General features: G+C 36.5%; 1 protein-coding gene across 1 annotated transcript in view; it reads left to right on the top strand.

Moving 5' to 3' along the window:
• LOC107589951 (VPS41 subunit of HOPS complex) overlaps positions 1-19086 on the top strand; it is a 36040-nt gene that overhangs the window by 5905 nt on the left and 11049 nt on the right. The window contains exons 3-10 of the mRNA XM_016278536.1: positions 4180-4287; positions 9676-9753; positions 9867-9941; positions 13066-13128; positions 13589-13654; positions 17247-17366; positions 17455-17622; positions 18947-19076. Of these exons, the coding sequence (XP_016134022.1) occupies positions 4180-4287; positions 9676-9753; positions 9867-9941; positions 13066-13128; positions 13589-13654; positions 17247-17366; positions 17455-17622; positions 18947-19076 (808 nt within the window). The remainder of the gene's footprint in view (positions 1-4179; positions 4288-9675; positions 9754-9866; positions 9942-13065; positions 13129-13588; positions 13655-17246; positions 17367-17454; positions 17623-18946; positions 19077-19086) is intronic.

Below are 19086 nucleotides of genomic sequence, written 5' to 3'. Positions count from 1 at the left end.
CCCCCCCCCCCATTAATGCATTGCTTTTTCTTTTTTAAAACATCTTTTTTTCTTTCCAGGGAAGAAAATTAAGTGAAGAATCCACAGATGAGTCCGAGGTAAAATCAAGAACTGTTCAGTTTACTAATGTAATTGAAGCAGAGTCCATTGTGATTTTGAAATAATGCATTTGGTAACAAAATATCATTTGTTTGAAAGAATGTGTGCACGAGCTTACTTTTAAAGCAAAACACTTAAAAAAGACTTTTGTTAGGTTTTGAAGAATACAGTTACTTATGTTTAAAATTATGGTTATAAAACTATTTTTACACTTTTTTTTCTGGTCAAACGTTAGTGGAAAATGTTCTCAGTTAAAATGGTTTGAACTGCTGTCTTTGGTTACTCTGATAGTTAAAATAAAAATGTATGTAAAGTTAGCTGAGAAAACCTTGCATATTCCACTTTAATTTATTTTTTATCATGTACAAACTGTGTCCCAATGCTTTTCAGGGGTGCTGCACAGACATGTAATGAGACATTCACAGTAAAGCATTTGGCATTAGAGCTGTCACCATTTGTAATGTCACATGATAATATAAGAATCCTATATCGTAAATACAGTTTTGCTCATAAGTTTACACACCCTTGTAGAATATGCAAGATGGTAATTGTTTTAACAAAATAAGATGAATCAAAAAAAAAATAGCATGTTACCTTTTATGTAGTAATGTACAGTTTCACATAATGGATGCTTACATAGTCACAAGACCAAAATAATGGTCCAGAACTATGTGTTGTTACCTTACCGGATGATCAATGACTGTTATGCTTTGTGATAGTTGTTCCTTGTTTGCCCTGAGCAGTTAAACTACCCCACTGCTCTTCGGAAAAATCCATCAGGTCAGGTCAGATGTGTACTTAATGTAAAAATCTGTTGTGTGACACAGGACAGTGCTACTGTCAGTTTTTATGATCCCTCTTGTTTTGTTGAAATGATCTTGCAATCTGCAAGGGGTATGTAAACTTATGAGCATAGCTGTATAACTTGGCTGTAACATATTCTGTGTACAGTGCCACTGCAAAAGGTCATATTACATTGTGTCCATTTTCTTGAGTTCTGTTTCAAGAAGAGACTTTTGAAAAAAAGGATAGCGTTTGACTTTAAGTGATACAGTGAATGAAATATCAAGTAGACATTCTAGTCCTCAATTCAAAATGAAAACAGAAAGAAGGAAACAACAGCCTTGCCCTCCTCGTAAATGAAATCTCAGTCCGTGGAGCAATCTATCCTATCTCCTGTCCACAAACTGTCTTCTGTCTGCACCCAGGCACCTTGGAGAGCATGATTGTATTTTCCTTTGGATTCACTGTAAACCACAGTTTGTTTTGTTCATAATTGTAGAGCTCTGACTTATGGAAGTTTATTTATGCTGTGGAATGAATGAATGAATGAGTTTAAATCTCACAATTCTTAATTTTTTCATAATTTGAGATGTAATCACACAATTCTGAGAAAAAACTGTGGTATATAAACCTGCATATCTGCTAAGAAAAGTCTGAATTGTGAAATATAAAAGAAAACAAAAAGTCAGAAGTGAAATAAAAAGTTTCAATTACCTTTTTTTATTTTCATTTTTTCCGTGGCTCTAGCAAGTTCATTTTTCATCTCACAACTGGGCCTTTTTTCTTTGCAATCCTAACTTTTTTCTCAATTGATCTATAAATGGGATATAAACTCTCAGTCCTAAGACGAAAAGTAGAAATTGTGAAATATAAGCTCGCAATTGTAAGAAAAGAATTGTGAGCTAAAAAAGGTGCTTGTTTCCACCGCGGAAAAAATAAAATAAAAAAGGTAATTATTTACATTTAGTCATTTAGCAGACACTTTTATCCAACGTGAATTATGCAAATTATGACTTTTTATCTCACATTTGTGACTTTTTTAGTTTATATTTCGTAATTCCGACTTTTTTTTTTACGCATAAACTTTATTAATTAGAAATTCTGAGAATAAAAGTCCAAATTGTGAGACATAAACTTAGAATCGGGAGGGGAAAAAGGAGCATGTTTCTGCCACGAAAAAAAAAAGGTAATTGCAACTTTTTATCTCACAATTCTGACTTTTTCTTGTAATTGCAAATTTATATCTCACGGTTTGGACTTTTCTTTTCAGAATTGCAAGATAGTTTATATCTCGTAATTCTGAGTTCGTATCTTGCAATTATGAAAAAAAAGTCAGATTTGTGAGATATAGGCTAAACTTATATATAGGCTTTTTTTTTTTTTCATGCCGAAAATAAGCTTCCATACTGTCTCTATCCCCTCGTCTATCTCTCCCTAACACTTCCTGATGTGACCATGATGTGTTGAAGGCTGTGTGGAAATGTGCTCTCAGATGGACCACAGATGGAACATTTTTGGAGCTTGACAGCATTCATGACACCCCACGAAAAAGCCCTTCTATCCTCATGAAAGAAGAACGCACATCTCATGGCTTAAAGAAAACATGCCACAGCCTCTAAACATGACGCAGTCACGCAGTATGAGGAAATGAGAAAAGATGCTGGCGGGGTTTGACATTAATCTGTGGTTTTGAGGCCCAATGCTTCACTATAGCATTCCAGCAAAGTTTGTAACTAGAAAGACAGACAGAATGAGGGATGAGCGAAAGAGGAGAGTGTGGATGGTCACACCACTCCAGAAAAGGGGCAATTAAAGACAGACTTCCCTTCATCCCCTGCTCCCCAGGGCACCAATTAGGAGCGGCAGGGAATGAGGCACAACATTCATCCACCACATCGGCGTGGCGATGGCAAACACTAACAAGAGGAAGAAATTATGGGATATGAAACAGGAGAGATATTATCCACCCCTCCCCACCGTAGAAAGTTTTTCAGGTTTTTTTCCCGCCTCTCTCTGTCTCCGTCCCTGTCTGTAATAGCTTTGCAGACCATGACAAATGCTCAGGCATTAGAAATTTCACATCTGGACACAACAGGAAATGGACAATGGTGACGAGAAGAAACAAATGTTTGATCAAATGAAACACTACCCAAACCGCCAGTCTGCCTGTGATCTTATCTTATTCATAGTTCTGCTGCTAGCTACTTATTTGCATTGGAGTGACTGGAATTTTCTGGCCCAAAATACACTTCTACTATTCAAAAGTTTGAGGTTGAGATTATTTCATGTTTTTGAAAGAAGTCTCTTAAGCTTCAGAGACTGCATTTATTTGATCTAAAATATAGTTACAAAAGTGTATATGATTATAATTTAAAATAACAGTTTTCTATTTATTAAATATATTTTAAAATGTAATTTATTTCTGTGATAACAGCCATTACTTCTTACAGGTTCCTTCTGAAATCATTCTAATATGCTGATTTGGTGCTCAGAAAACATTTCTTATTATTATAAATGTTGATGACTGTTGTGCTTTTTGTAGAAGCCGAGCTACTTTTTTAGGATTCTTTGATGAATAGAAAGTTCTACATCTTTTGTAGCATTAAAACATCTTCACTGCCACTTTTGATTAATTTAATGCATTCTTGCTGAATAAATTTATTTAAAAAAAAAAAATTGTCCTCCCACATTACAATGCATTTGTAATGTATCAAATGAAAACTTAATAAAGTAATTAATATTTTACTGCACACGTGTTATTACAGTTGGTCAGATTTGAAATGCAACGCTCAAATTTGTTACATACTATAGCAGGAGTTGATGGAAAGCTAATGATTAATAAAATCATTATAAATGTAACATTTAAATATATAGTTATAAAAACAATCAAAATAGAGCACTTCCTAATAAAATATTTTATGAAATATTTTATTTGTCTACCTGCATGTGACCATTATCCAAAATTAGAGAACCGTGAACATGCAAATGTTGTCAAATTATTGAAATATTCTCTCAATAATTCTCAAGGGATGCCTCAAGGAAATCATTTAGATTAAAGAGGTTCTGCTGACCAAAAGGTTTGGGATTCCCTGACGTTACTGTAGCATGAAACAGGGTCCCATTCACATTGCTATATCATGCTTAATTATTACAGGATATCATTATTCTTTTAAGACTAAGGAATTACACCCTAATTAAAGTGACAAAATAAAATGCTAATTAATTATGTGTGATAATTATTGTATTCTGGTGCCTAATTAACTAAAGAAGAATGGGTGTGTTTGGGTTTTTGTACAGGAGGAGGACACAGAGGAGGAGCCTAAACTGAAGTACGAGAGGCTGACCAATGGCGTGACAGAGATCTTGCAGAAGGATGCGGCCAGCTGCATGACAGTGCATGACAAGGTGTTTATAAAAGCTATTTATAAAAAAGCATGTTTTTAAGAAGAAAAAAAATTGTAGGACATGATGCGCATATACAGTACAGTTTTTGTTGATGTATTCAATAATGTACAGAAATAGAAATGATTTAAATAGAAACTTAATTGTAACTTGTTTTTTAATTGTAAAATCTTTTTTCTTAAATGCAGATATTTTTGGGAGCAGTTTATTATTATTATTATTATTATAAATTTTTATTATTACACTCTTGTATAGTACTGAATATAATATTTTTGACTTGTCTGCTCAACACCATACTTTTCTAAGTCAAGTCAAGTCACCTTTATTTATATAGGGCTTTTAACAATACAGATTGTGTCAAAGCAACTGTACAGCATTAATTAAATAGTGTGTCATTAATGCATAATGACAATAGTAAACACTCAATTTTCAGTTAAAGGCAGTTCATCATTGAATTCAGTGATGTTCTTAGAGAAGTGCTTATGCACAGCGCTCACAGGCCACCAGCCTTTCGCTGATTTACTGTTTATTGCCTCTACTTTTAGATTTCTATGTCTTTTTTTTGCCTGTCTTCTTTCCGTTTTTTTCCGGGCTTGATATTTTTGTTGGTGGAACATTCTACGTGGGCTGGTTAATCGTCATGGCAGCCGGTTCACTCATGCACGGACGCTGTGGAGGAATAGTCATACCTAGTTATGTCTCCTCACCTGATGTTTTATTAACCGCTATTGATTTTTATTCTTTTCCCCCCTGTTTTCCTGCTTTTCCCTGGGGACCCCCCCCCCCCCCTTCCATCTCTCCAAAAAAGGCAAGCTTGCAAGAAGAGGAGACGTTGAAAAGCTGAATTTCCAATGAGAGTCCCCCCTTTTTTCACTCTTTCACCTTCTCTCACTTTGTCTATCTCTATATTTCCCTCTTTCTGTCTCTTCCCTGTAGTCTTTTATGCATGCGCTCCAATGTGCATTCCACCACCTAGACACACAAGAACACGCTCACGCTAGTGACCCACCTGCCTAATGTTGCCTCATATTTTAAGTGCCAGGAATCCGAATTTCATTTCAGCAATTCCATTTTGATAAATCCCTTTAAGGCTGGTGAGGCCACCCCTTTTATTTATTTATTTTTGGCTGATTTTATTTGGGGAGATTGCGGGGGGGGGTTCTGTTGGACATGCTCGACTGTGCCTGTAAATATAAGCATTTCATTATAGACTGCAGTGAAGCATGGGGCGGCTCAGTGTGCTGCGACAGGGAAAGGTCTGTGCACGTGTAAGCAGGTGTGTGTGTGTGTATATGCGCAGGGTAACCTCAGTTTCATACCTGGACTCATTCTGTGTGTGTGTTTTATAGTGTGTCTGGATGCTTTTGTAAAGCTGAGCCAGTTTGCAAATGGCAGAGCAATAGACCCAAATTTGCAGGGGTGTCAAACTAATTTTAGATTGGTGGTCGGACTGGACTGAATGTCTCCTTATGTGGCCTGATTTCATTTTATTTGTTTAACCTTTTAGTGACACAATGCAGAGCGCATGCACAACAGATGCTCTTCTGTTGCTAATAAAATCCAAAATCAACATTATGCTACTTTTAATATTAACTAATAATTATGTAATAAAAAAGAGCACATGGAATTTACTAATTTCATTCACCAGGGCCCCTATGAAATTGGTAATTAATTGGAAATATCAAACAATAGTAGCCTATTGATGAGAAAAAGAGAACCCGCTGCTTTGGGACAGTTTTTATACCTACTGATCCAAATGAAAAAGTGTTAATCTTCCGAATGCCATGTCAACATGTAATTATAATAAAAGTTCTGGGTAACATTTTAGCATAGGAACCAGTTCTCACTATTAAGTAGTTGCTTATTAGCATGCATATTGTCTATTTATCAGTACTTATAAAGCACATATTCTGCATGACCATATTTTACATCCCTAATCCTACCCAATACCTAAATTTAACAACTACCTTACTAGGCAGTAATTAGGAGTTTATTGAGTCAAAAGTCGTAGCTAATAGTTAATTAAGGCAAGGCAAGGCAAGGCAAGGCAAGTTTATTTGTATAGCACATTTCATACACAATGGTAATTCAAAGTGCTTTACATAAAATACAATAAAAACAATAATCACAACAATAAAACAAGGAATTTAAAAACTTTGAAAATTATATATATAAAAAAAAAATTTGATTTAAGAGGTTTAAAATGAATTTAAGAAAACGATTATACATATAATATAGTGCAATCAGTTCGGACATCGCACAGTGCTCATTCAATAAATGCACAGCTAAACAGATGAGTTTTGAGTCTGCATTTAAATGTGACTAATGTTTTAGCACATCTGATCTCTTCTGGAAGCTGATTCCAACTGCGGGTGGCATAATAACTAAAAGCACATTCCCCTTGTTTTGTGTGAACCCTTGGTATTTCTAACTGACTCGATCCTAATGATCTGAGTGGTCTGTTAGGTTTATATTCAGTGAGCATATCTGCTATATATTTAGGTCCTAGGCCATTGAGTGATTTATAAACGAGTAAAAGTACTTTAAAATCAATCCTAAATATAACTGGAAGCCAGTGTAAGGTCCTGAGGACTGGTGTAATATGCTCAGATTTTCTGGTTCTAGTCAGAATTCTGGCAGCAGCGTTCTGGATGAGCTGCAGCTGTCTAATGGTCTTCGTGAGAAGGCCGGTGAGGAGACCATTACAATAGTCCACCCTGCTGGTGATAAAGGCATGAACAAGTTTCTCCAAGTCTTGACTGGAAACAAAACCTCTAATTCTTGCAATGTTTTTGAGATGATAGTATGCTGATTTAGTTACAGCTTTGACATGACTACTGAAACTAAGGTCTGTCTCCAGAATCACACCAAGATTCCTGACTTGATTTTTAGTTGTTAGACCCCTAGAGTCAAGGTATGCATTCACCTTGAGAACTTCATCTTTGTTTCCAAATGCAATGACTTCGGTTTTTTCTTTGTTTAACTGAAGAAAGTTCTCGCACATCCAACTGTTAATTTCATCAATGCATTGGCAGAGGGAGTCAATGGGGCTGTAGTCATTTGGAGATAAGGCTTGGTAAATCTGGGTATCATCTGCATAGCTGTGATAGGCGATTTGGTTCTTTCTCATTATTTGACTTAGTGGGAGCATATACAGGCTAAACAAGAGCAGTGCAAGAATTGAGCCTTGTGGGACTCCGCATGTCATGGACGTCCACTTAGACTTATGCTCTCCTATACTCACATAATAGCCTCTCCCTTCTAAGTATGACCTGAACCATTTAATTACCATGCCAGAAAGCCCGACCAAGTTTTCCAGTCTCTCTAGTAGTATGTTATGATCGACAGTATCAATTAACAGTGAGAACTGGACCTTAAAATACAGTGTGACAATGTTCTGCTATTTGAAGATGTAGTTAATATTGAGAACACTACTACTGAGTGACTTTTTGAAATAAACATTAAAAATGTATAATTTTTATTAAAGGGGTCATATGATGCTATTTTAAAGATAATTATTTTTTGTATTTGGTGTAACAGAATATGTTGACATGCTTTAATGTTCAAAAAACACATTATTTTTCAAATACTGTACATTATTGTAGGTCCTCTATGCCCCGCCTCTCTCAAACGCGTAGTTTTCTACAAAGTCCCTCCTTCCGACAAGTGCAAGTCTGCTCTGATTGGCCAGTTGACCCAGTGCATTGTGATTGGCCGAACACTGCAAGCACTCGTCGGAAATGTAACGCCCCTTACCATAATCGCGAGCTTCATCTTTCAAAATAAATGTAAAGACAGTAAATAATGTCATTAGTTTTACCATCAGTTCAAGCCCGAAAGGGGAACAGACACCGTAATGATGCAGTACACAAGCCGCGGTTAAGACAGCTGACTCCACTTTGATGTGATGCTGTCTCTCTCTCTCTCTCGCTCTCTCTCTCTCTCTCACACACACACACGTGCGCGCGCACACACACACACACACACAATGGGCAAAACTCCGCATTTGAACAGTCAATAGCAAATACTTAAACTAGTAACAAAACATACTTACAGTAGCTGATTCAGAAGCGCCAGATTGTCATAGCAAAGTCAGAATTACCTCCTCTCCTAGGTTCATGAAACGGTCGTCCGTAAAATGCATTGCTGTTCTGTTGTAAGTCATCTTAAAGATTCCTAAATGCATCTACTTTCGGAAGGCCAAATAAAGTGCTTTTGCTTTCGCCTAGAAACACACAGCGTCTCCCTGACATGGCTGCTTCAACACTAACTGCGGTTTCTGAAATCACGCACATTTGGGTGCATTATGCAAATATTCCCACATAGTGAGGTAGATATGTGGGGGCGTGTTAGAACGAGCCATTTTAGGGGGGCGTGGCAGAGTCTTAACTTTGATAAAGAATATCTCTTTGGTTTTGAGACTTTAGTTTTTGCAACTTCAGGGATCTTATCTATGCACAATCAGCTTGTAATACTCCAAAGAGAAAGGAAAACTTGAAATCGCATCATATGACCCCTTTAAAACACATTCCCACTCTCATTATATCATTGTATTATCTCATTCATCAGCACATGTTATTCTAAAGTGGAAAAATTGTTTGTAATCTTTAATGAATGTATAATACTGTAACTTAATAATACTTAAGTTATATATAATATATATATATAATACTCTGACTCTGAATATCACCTAAACCTTGTTATAAGCCCCTCCCCTCCAACCACCTTTCATAGAACTCTTTGCACTATCCTATTAATTACTTTTGCATATAATTACAGTTTCTTTAAATTGTTTGAACATCTTGTGTCAGTTAACAAATTAATAGGAAGTTAAATAGGTTACAACGTTTCACAATGTCGCCTGCAAATAAATGGAAATGCATGCACTATTTAGGAGTAAACAGCCTTCAAAATCTAATTAATTTAGTTTTTTAATGACATAAATTTTGAATTGGTTGGTGGCGATACTGGCAATTTACATGAGATAATAGCTAACGTTTTCATACGTTAAACTCTGAAATGTAATTGCATTAGTCTGACAGGCAGAGTGTTGGTGTGGAGGGCAGAGGTGTGTGACCTGTGGTGCATATATTATGTTGAAGCTTTTTGATATGTCGGGGGAAAAACGCTATTTCACACTGGGCCGCTCTGATAAATAGGCTTTCCTGTCCTCCAGCAATTTCACACTTTTTGCCCTCGAAGGGTCCAGCCGAAAGCACACACACAAACACACACTCTCACATACACGCACAAACACTGAGGCCTCACAGCCATGCCTGGTAAATCTAATTTTTAATACCTCCTGCACAGCTTTTAACTCTGTATAAGTGTAGGATGTCCCGTGGTTTTGACTTGTGTGTCTGACATGTTTGTGTCTCCTGTTGCTTTCAGTTCCTGGCTCTTGGGACACACTTTGGAAAGGTTTACCTTTTGGATATTCAAGGAAATGTTACACAGAAGTTTGAAATTGTAAGTCTGAAATGTGATTGTTATAGATATGTCCATGTTTGAGCTAGGTTATGTCTGATTATAATATTTTTATGTTACTTTTGTCCTTCATCTTTTTTCTTCTATGCTCATAGAGTCCAGTGAAAATAAACCAGATCAGTTTGGATGAGAGTGGCGATCATGTTGGCATCTGCTCTGAAGATGGAAAGGTGAGAATTCCCTTCATTCACTTCAGCTCCAATTGTTCTTTAACTTCCTGTATTAGCCCTTTGTAATAAACTGACCACATTCCCATCTTTAGTCCAAATCCGAGCCCTCAATTTATTCCTAAAATCTGAGAGCAATGACTTATCAATTAATACTATTCCTGTCCCTTCTTCTAAAATCCAAGGGCAAATTTTTTTTACAAATTATTCAAGAACAAGTCCTACTTCTGTAAATCATGTTAATCATCAGGCTAGTCTAAGAGGTTTCTCAGGAATAAACTGCTCAATTATGATTTCAACCAACAACCAGTTACAGCCAAATTGTTAAAAATATAATTGGCTAGTTTGGTCTGAAATTAGAATCATGGAAATTAAGCAATGAATTTAAAAAAAATCCTTTGTTATCATGATTTTTAAAAAATATAGGTAACACTTTAGAATAGGGATTACTTATTCACTATTAACTACAAATCCCTCAATAAATTCCTGATTTGTTGCTTATTAGTTAGTACGGTAGTTGTTATGTGCCCCTATTATGGATTTTTGAAAATTACCTTTCATGCAGTGTGTAACACAGCTCTAAGTGAATGAAAACATTCTGCAATGTTTTAAATCTGAAAGTGCACCGTGTATAAAGTTATTGTCTCTCGAAAGCGCGGACTCTGAATCATTGAAACGAGTCGTTTTTTAAAACGAATCCCAAGCCGTTTCATTTTGACGTCAACATGAATCATTAGCATATTGCCCGCCCACTTGTTGGTCTTTTCGTGTTGGTTTGAATGAAAGTGCAAATTCATTATTTGCCACTAGGTGCAGCTTTTGGAGTGGTAAAAATAGCAGTTTCCCCGGTAACGCTGTACACAAAGCAGCACTGCGCTCACAAACGCTGCTTTATCAGGCATTACAGGCATGATGAAATGAAAATGAGACCAATTGGACCAATCACCGCAGATTAGCGTCACGCAAAGGAGGGGTTTGGAAAAATGAATCGTTGAGCGAATCGTTTGGGAGTCGTTGAGCAAGTAAGGTAAAAATAAATGCATATTATAAGACAATGAAGTGTTTTTTGACCTTACATGCATGTCAACCTGTTGTTACAGACTGCCAAAACCAAAATATGAACCTTTAAATGAATAGAAATTGTAGTCATAAAAAAAAAAAAAATTTTTTTAAATAAAAACAATTGAAAAAAATTGAAGAAATTAATGAATTCATTAAAATGATAAAAGGTATAATTAAAGGGACCATACATAAAAAGACTAGTGAACTATTGACATTTTAAAGCATGTTCAGGTGTCTGTATCACAATGGTGGAGTGATTTTATACAGTTCCAGCAAAGTATGTGAGGTTGCGGTAGTCTGCTGCATCTTCCACAGCCCAGCACTCATAACTAGCCTGCAAAATGGATATTTGCATCATGCAAAACACAATCAGCACTAATTCTTAGGGTGTGTTTATGCCATATCCTGATTTGCAGGTTTATTTAGCAAATCGGGTGCAAAATCCACAGCATGCGCAAATAAACAACGCCATCAGCATTGCACAATTCATTCTTAGTGAATTTCACATGAGAGTCTAAGGAGTTGTTTACTTGAGTTTTCATATCTTTCTCTGTTTGCAAGATATGATGCAGTGCCTGTCTTCCCACTCAATACCGACTCCATCAACTCTAACACCTGCAGAAACAGCATGCACACATTTGGTCCATTTTAAAATGTGTTTTAAAAAAGAACTCCTCTCCTCCTCGCTCCTTCTGTGATTTCTCCATCTATCTGCTCATTGATCACGAGCTGGCTGTTATCAGTCCACAGAGGCTAATCATCAGCACCTTGTGTGGCTTTCTCAGGCTGATCTGTGGCATGATAGACCACGTCTATCCCTGTTACTATGGCAGAGGCGAGATCTTGTCACACCTACACCAATTAAAATCGATTTAGAGGCCATTGTTCGCTCCTCTGCACTGTTAATCCTATCTTACCAAATGCGTTTCTACCGTTGTTTGGCAAAATGTGACATGTAAGATTTTTTTAAGCGTAATTTTTTTCATTATTGGGTTTTTCCAAAAAGTAGAAACTGTACTTTATACATAAGATAAACAATTGAACAATTACATTTAAATTTAACTATTTAAAATCAGTTTTGGAGTGGTAAAAATAGCGGTTTCCCCGGTAACGCTGTACACAAAGCAGCACTGCGTTCACAAACGCGCTTTATCAGGCATTACAGGCATGATGAAATGAAAATGAGACCAATTTTCAAAACAATATTAAAGATAAGACATTTCATAATGTCTTTAGTAAATAAATGGAACATTTAGGATTAGGTAGCCTTCAACAAACTTGTGATAGATTGGTGTGTGCCTCATAATTAATAAATATTTATAATATACTTTTTAATTTGCTCCTAGAGTGTCTAAACTGTGTCACTAGAAAAGTATACTTGAGTTTATTTTATTTTATTGTATGTTAAACTGTTAAATGATTAAACTATTATTAATTATTAAATGTTAAACTATTTGATATCGAGGCATTTGTTTGCTCACTGTTAATCTCAACTACACTTACCAGCTGCTTTGCTATTGATGTTATACAATATATGACACATTTCTTAAGAGGAAGAGTATTTTATTTAGGTTTTTCCAAAAAGTAGAAACCTGCACTTTAAAATAGATGATTTTCAGAATAGCTAAGCTTGTCGTCTGACCAGAAAAACAGGAACAATTTGAAGTCAGTAGTTTCCCTCCCCCACCATCATCTTAAATGCAAGAGAATGCTTTACTTTTCAATGGAGTTGTACTTTTTTTGAGACTTCGCACTCATTTTTGAGTTTCCTCTTGTTTTATACAGACAGGTATATGTGAAATGTTGTGTTAATGCTTGTTTGTAGCCGTTGGGGACTGCAGCACCGCTAGTGATTAAGTCAGTAGCATAAAGGCGTGCGAGGGCAGAAAGAGTGGACCTTTCCACTAATTGGGAGTCTGGCAGATGGTTAACTAGCCCACTGGATGGTCTGATGCTTTGCCCAAGTCAACTGTTATCGCAGAGCGCATCTCTGGACCACAGTGATTTTACCTTAAAAAGACATCTCTGTGTCTCTTTCTCCATTTCTCTCTCTCATCTTTTCCAGGTGCAAGTGGTTGGCCTGTACACTAGGGAGGGCTTCCATGAAAACTTTGACTGTCCCATCAAGGTAACTTATTGCCGTTAATGCAAGTCGTTGGTCCCTCGGCAATGTTTTTGCTGCCTGATGGGAAATAGCCCTTTGATTTCGATTTCCCGTCACAGCAAACATTGATAATTCTCGAAAACAATGTAATTTCAGCCTGCTACTAGTCTTAATTGATTTCTCTAGGGCATTTCATATCATGCATGAGCCGCCTGTTTGTTGAGCATGAGTGATGTCACCTATGGCACACATTAAAGAGAGCCAGTGCTGTCATCTTCTTGTATCGATACTTTTGTGTATTGGACTGTGAGGATCAATCCTTTAACTTTTCCTGGGTTTAAAAGCACTTTATTGAACATGTTTCAGACCGGCTGTAGTCTAACCCCCTCTGAGGCACTATATGGCTTTAGAAATACTGGAGTGGACATTGATATTAACTCAGGTGTTGCCGTAAACGGAACTGAAGTCTCTTGTTCAATTCCAGGTCGTGGCGCTACACCCTCAGTTCAGCAAATCCAACAATAAACAGTTTGTGACTGGAGGAAATAAGGTAAGTCCAGTTTCACAATCACCTGGGACTCAAAACTCACACTGTGAGTGTTAAAGGCGCAGTTTCAAAACTTGTCTATGTTATTTCCGCGATCTCATTGCACTCATTGTCCAATTAGTTCCTCTCTACTTTTAACAAAAAAAACGCATTTGTTTGGCAACTCTCATATTTTGACTCAGAAGATGCTAAAAGCTGATATCAGGTCTGCATTGGGTCCCAATCCCACATTTAGTGGTTATAACAAGTGTTCTAGAAATTTTGAGCCTTGGTGCTCATGTGGGAGATGCAGGTTCAAATCCAGTTAGAATCATGGTCTGATTACATTTTCGCTCTCTTTCTTCCCAAACATTTCCTGTCTCCTCTTTCACTGTCATTATTTACTAGCACAAAAGGAAACAAAAGCACATTTGTTTGGCACTGACTCGTGCATGTCATTTTAGGTTTGAATCAGTATGTGACTACATTACGATTCAAAAGTTCAGGGTCAGTAATTTTTTTATTAAGACACAGATACTTTTATTCAGCCAGGATGCGTTAAATTGATCAAAAGTGACAGTAAAGACATTTATAATGTTACAAAAGATTTATTTTCAAATAAGTGCTGTTATTTTGAACTCCTGAAAAAAGCATCATGGTTTCCACAAAAATATAAAGCAGCACAACAGTTTTCAATTCAACATTAATATTAATTAGGATTCTTTCTTGAACAGCAGATCGGCATATTATGATTTCTCATCATGTGACAAGACTAAATATGTACAAGTATAAATTGCTTTTTTTTTTTTTAAATACTGCATTTTGATCAAATAAATGCAGTCTTGGTGCGATTTCTCTTAAAAACATAAAATCTTAACAACCCTAAGCTTTAAGATTGGTTGCAGGCTTCTTGCAAAAATATAAGAATCACTATGTACAAGTATAAATTGCTTTTTTTTTTTTTAAATACTGCATTTTGATCAAATAAATGCAGTCTTGGTGCAATTTCTCTTAAAAACATAAAATCTTAACAACCCTAAGCTTTAAGATTGGTTGCAGGCTTCTTGCAAAAATATAAGAATCATTTATTGAAAAAAACACATTCATCAACCACTGAATTTTCAAAAGGAAGTGTCTCTGTTAATGTGGTTTGAATGCCTTAAAATAAAAACAAAAGCCACATTCATACCTGAGGTCTAAACATATATTTTGTGGTCTCCATCAGTTGATGCTCTTGATGTTTCGACACTGAGGGTTAAGCTAAATTATTTGAATGGAATCATTTTTTGTCATGTTGAGTGCCGTGTATAGTGGTGACTCAAACTGAAGCTGTTTGGCATGAAACACTCTTACCGTCTTGGCCTTAGACTGGGGTCAACATCAAGGAGAGAGAGAGTGGTCCATTTTCTCCAAAGTGTTGTTCACTAGAGAGATGTTGTTTCTTCTTGCGCAATAAATAACTGTCATTACATAGAGTGCCATAGTGTTTGCAACATGTAGAACACTCTTTGGCTTATGGACTAAACAAATACGCTCATTTTTCAAAGGACACAATGCTACCGACTGAAGATGCCACAGTCCGATACATTCCAGTCTCTGTACATCTATAGAAATGAAAACAGGGTTTGTGTCTGTTGTAAAAGCACTCAGAAGTAGTTGATCTGTTTGCATGCACTGATCAGACATCTTGTGGCTGGAAAAAAAACTTCAATTGCGAAGTGAATTTGAATAAATGCCACTGGTTCTTTGTAAAGTGGACCGTTAGAGATTTTGTTGAGACATACAAATCTTGAACCACTCAAATAGAGTCTTCTCAGTTTCTGTAAATCATAGATTGTTATCCTCTGTGCCATGATTGATTCTCATAAAATGGCTTCACGCTGTTACTGCATTGTGCTTATCAGAAGCAATTAACGGCGTCCATTGTGTGCCACGGTGGCCAAGTCCTCTGCATTTTCCTTCCGCTTCTGCTTGTTTCCTTCTCTCTCCCTGGCTTAAGGTCCCCATAATGCAGCCCTGCCATGAAAATCAATACGGCTTCCACTGAAGACGCATCTTGTCAAAGGCAATTCAATTCCATCTGCTCGGCTCTTGGAGTGTCATCTCCTATTGCTGCGCTGTGATCTGTTAACATAGCCAAAAGTGTAGAACTGAAGCGACATTGAACCGTCTTTCCTTTCAGTCACTTTCTCTGCAGTCAGGTCAGGTTGGCTGTGTGGTGATTGTATGTGGCATTTTTGACACTTTCGATTCAAGGTTATCCACCAAGTGCGTTGCCGCTTTGTGCGCGTGATTATTATCGCACGAACCCCTCAGAAAATGTTGTTTTTCACCAAATAATATCCGACTTATCAGAGTAAACCAAAGCATTAAATACCTTTTTGAAGAAATTCTGTTGTTTGAGTCTCTTCTCTTGTCAGTTCATGAGATGTCAATACAGTATCATCGTCTCTCATGTGCTTTTCAACTGTGTTGTACTGCGTACCTGCGTAAGTAACTTTATAAATGTCCCATTATCTAAAGGTTGAACCAAATGTTGCCTTTTTCTAAAATGTATTTTGATACTGCTTGTAAAATGATTTTTATTGAATTTCTGCCTGAATGTGACCTAAACACCATGAAAAGGCCAATGAATCTACCTAACACACTGATCCAATCCAATACTTACTGCAGTATTAGCAACAAAAAAATACTACTACTACTAATAATTATACCATATTAGACCAAAAAAAAAAAAAAGCCACTGGGGCAACCTAACCTAACCCATTCAAAAGGCTTATATTTGTACTGAATTTAACCCCAAAAGGTGGTGCATATTAGTACCTTAAATATATGTTACCATTCAAAGGGTTAGGGGTCAGTAGGATTCTTTCTTTCTTTTTGAGATAGTAATAGTTTTATTTAGCAAAGGTGCATTAAATTCATCAATAGTGACAGTAAAGACATATAATGCTACAGAACACTTCTATTTCAAATAAACACTCTTTTGTTTGAACATTCTTTTTAATCAAAGAATCATGAAAAAAAATACAGTATCACAGTTCCCACAAAAATATTAAGCACCACAACTATTTTTGACATTTCTAATTATTATCATACATTTTTTGAACACCAAATCAGCATTCTATAGATCATGTAACACTAGATGTAAGACTTGAGAAATGGCTGCTGAAAATTCAGCCTTATCATCATAGTAATAATGACATCAACAGCTATTTTAAATTGTCATAATTTTAATGGTTTTTACCCGAATAAATATAGCCGTGGTGAAGAGACATCTTTTAAAAACATAAAAAAAACACCTCACTGGCCCAAAAAGTTGGAGTGGTAGTATATATGAATAACTTTTAAAAGGGTACCACCCCAGTGACTGCTGTTCTATATATTTTTCTTTTTCAAGAGTAATAGCAAACAATGAAAACAATACAAATATTCTCAAATCAGAATTAAAAGACACATGTAGTCACTGACTTTCTTGTGTTGTAGCTATTTATGCTCTGTATTCTACTGCCCTCTGGTGTTGTAATGCAAACACTGTGGCCTATTCTGTTTTGTGTTGGTGAATCTCTGTCAGCAAATGCTCACTAATGTTAAATTAATGAAATATGTCCTATAGATTTTGCTTTATGAGAGGAACTGGCTGAACCGTTGGAAGACCTCTGTTCTGCATGAAGGAGAGGGAAACATCACCAATGTGAAATGGAGAGCCAACCTCATTGCCTGGGCAAACAATGTGGTACAATCAGATTTAGACACACTGGACATGTTAATTAAGATGCCTTACTAATAATGATTTGATCTAAACTGTAGTTGATGTGTTTTAGGGTGTGAAAATTTATGACATCAGCAGTAAGCAACGCATCACTAACGTGTTGCGGGACAACACCAATCTTAGGCCGGATATGGAGACCGAGTTCTTCATTAGTGGACTGGCACCTTTGGCAGATCAGCTGGTCACTCTGTACTATGTCAAGGAGAACTCTGAGCACATGGTAATATTACACACACTCACCAGAGCTAAGATCGGGGACCTCACGACATGTCCAAGGGAGCTGCAAGATGACTTTAAATAAATTCAAATGAGACAAAGCAAGCTATACGCTGACAACATGTTAATTTTAATTCATTTCCTCGCAACTGGCGGTTTATTTAAGAACCAGGATTCTCATTGTCTTGGAAAACCTGGATATATAACAGAAACGTATGGAAATTAATAAAATCTTAAAAAGTAATAGAAAATCAAAGTCATGGAAAGCTTTTGTAATGTGTATGAATGTATGTATACACACCTTTATAACAAATAATTACGTTTCTAAAAAGTTATGTCAAAGATTTTATTGGGTAGAAATTACTGTTTGTGAGTACAAAATATATTTAAAAAATAAATCCCAGTTATCACAAACTGCTATAAATGTCACATAAATGCATAATTATTGGGAAACACTTTACTTAAAGCCTTTATGCACAATGCATTATAAAAGTACTTTTAATGCATTCATTATGCCTTGCAATGCACCTTAAAATGCATTGTAAAATCTCATGAATAATTTTAACCACAGTTAATACATTATAACACTTATCAATCATTGTTACACCATGCATTTTAAATTCGGTTGTAATTATTTTCGACAAGATATAATGTATTGCAATACACATTATGAATAATTATAATGCATTATAATCCTTTTAATAACCCTTTATAATGCATTGTACATAAAGGCTTTAAGTAAAGTATTACCAATTAAGTATTGGGAAGTCGTGGCCTAATGGTTAGAGAGTTGGACTCATAACCCAAAGGTTGTGGGTTCGAGTCTCGTACCGGCAGGGATTGTAGGTGGAGTGAATGTACAGCGCTCTCTCCCACCTTCAATACACTGACTGAGGTGCCCTTGAGCAAGGCACCGAACACCCAAATGCTCCCCGGGCGCCGTAGTATAAATGGCTGCCCACTGCTCCGGATGTGTGTTCACGGTGTGTGTGTGTGTTCACTGCTGTGTGTGTGTGCACTTTGGATGGGTTAATGCAGAGCACTAATTCTGAGTATGGGTCACTATACTTGGCCACATGTCACGTCACATTATTGAATTATTATTTTAATGTATTTACTTTCTGTAAACAAAAAAGTTTGGGGGAAAAAGCAGCTTTGTCACTGCATCAGAAGTACCAGAAATATCAAAAAAGTATTTGGCAACAGAGAGGCAAACCTCAGAGGCAAAAATGTTGAGAATCGTAAAAACAATCTTATTAGAAACATTTTGTTTTGTATTGCTGTGAGCATAAAATGTACTTATTAATAAATATAACTGTTTGCCACAGGAGGAGGAGTTCAGAACACGGCCTCGTTTAGACATCATCCAGCCGTTACCCGAGGGCTGTGAGGAGATCTCATCAGACGCTCTCACTGTACGCAACTTCCAGGAGAACCAGTGCAGGGACTACAGGCTCGGTATGATGAA

Source organism: Sinocyclocheilus grahami, unplaced genomic scaffold (genome assembly GCF_001515645.1).
Source record: "Sinocyclocheilus grahami isolate Dianchi unplaced genomic scaffold, SAMN03320097.WGS_v1.1 scaffold122.1, whole genome shotgun sequence".
Classification (NCBI taxonomy): Eukaryota; Metazoa; Chordata; class Actinopteri; order Cypriniformes; family Cyprinidae; genus Sinocyclocheilus; species Sinocyclocheilus grahami.
Note: the sequence above shows the minus strand (reverse complement) of the source record. Positions and strands in the feature narration are given on the sequence as shown.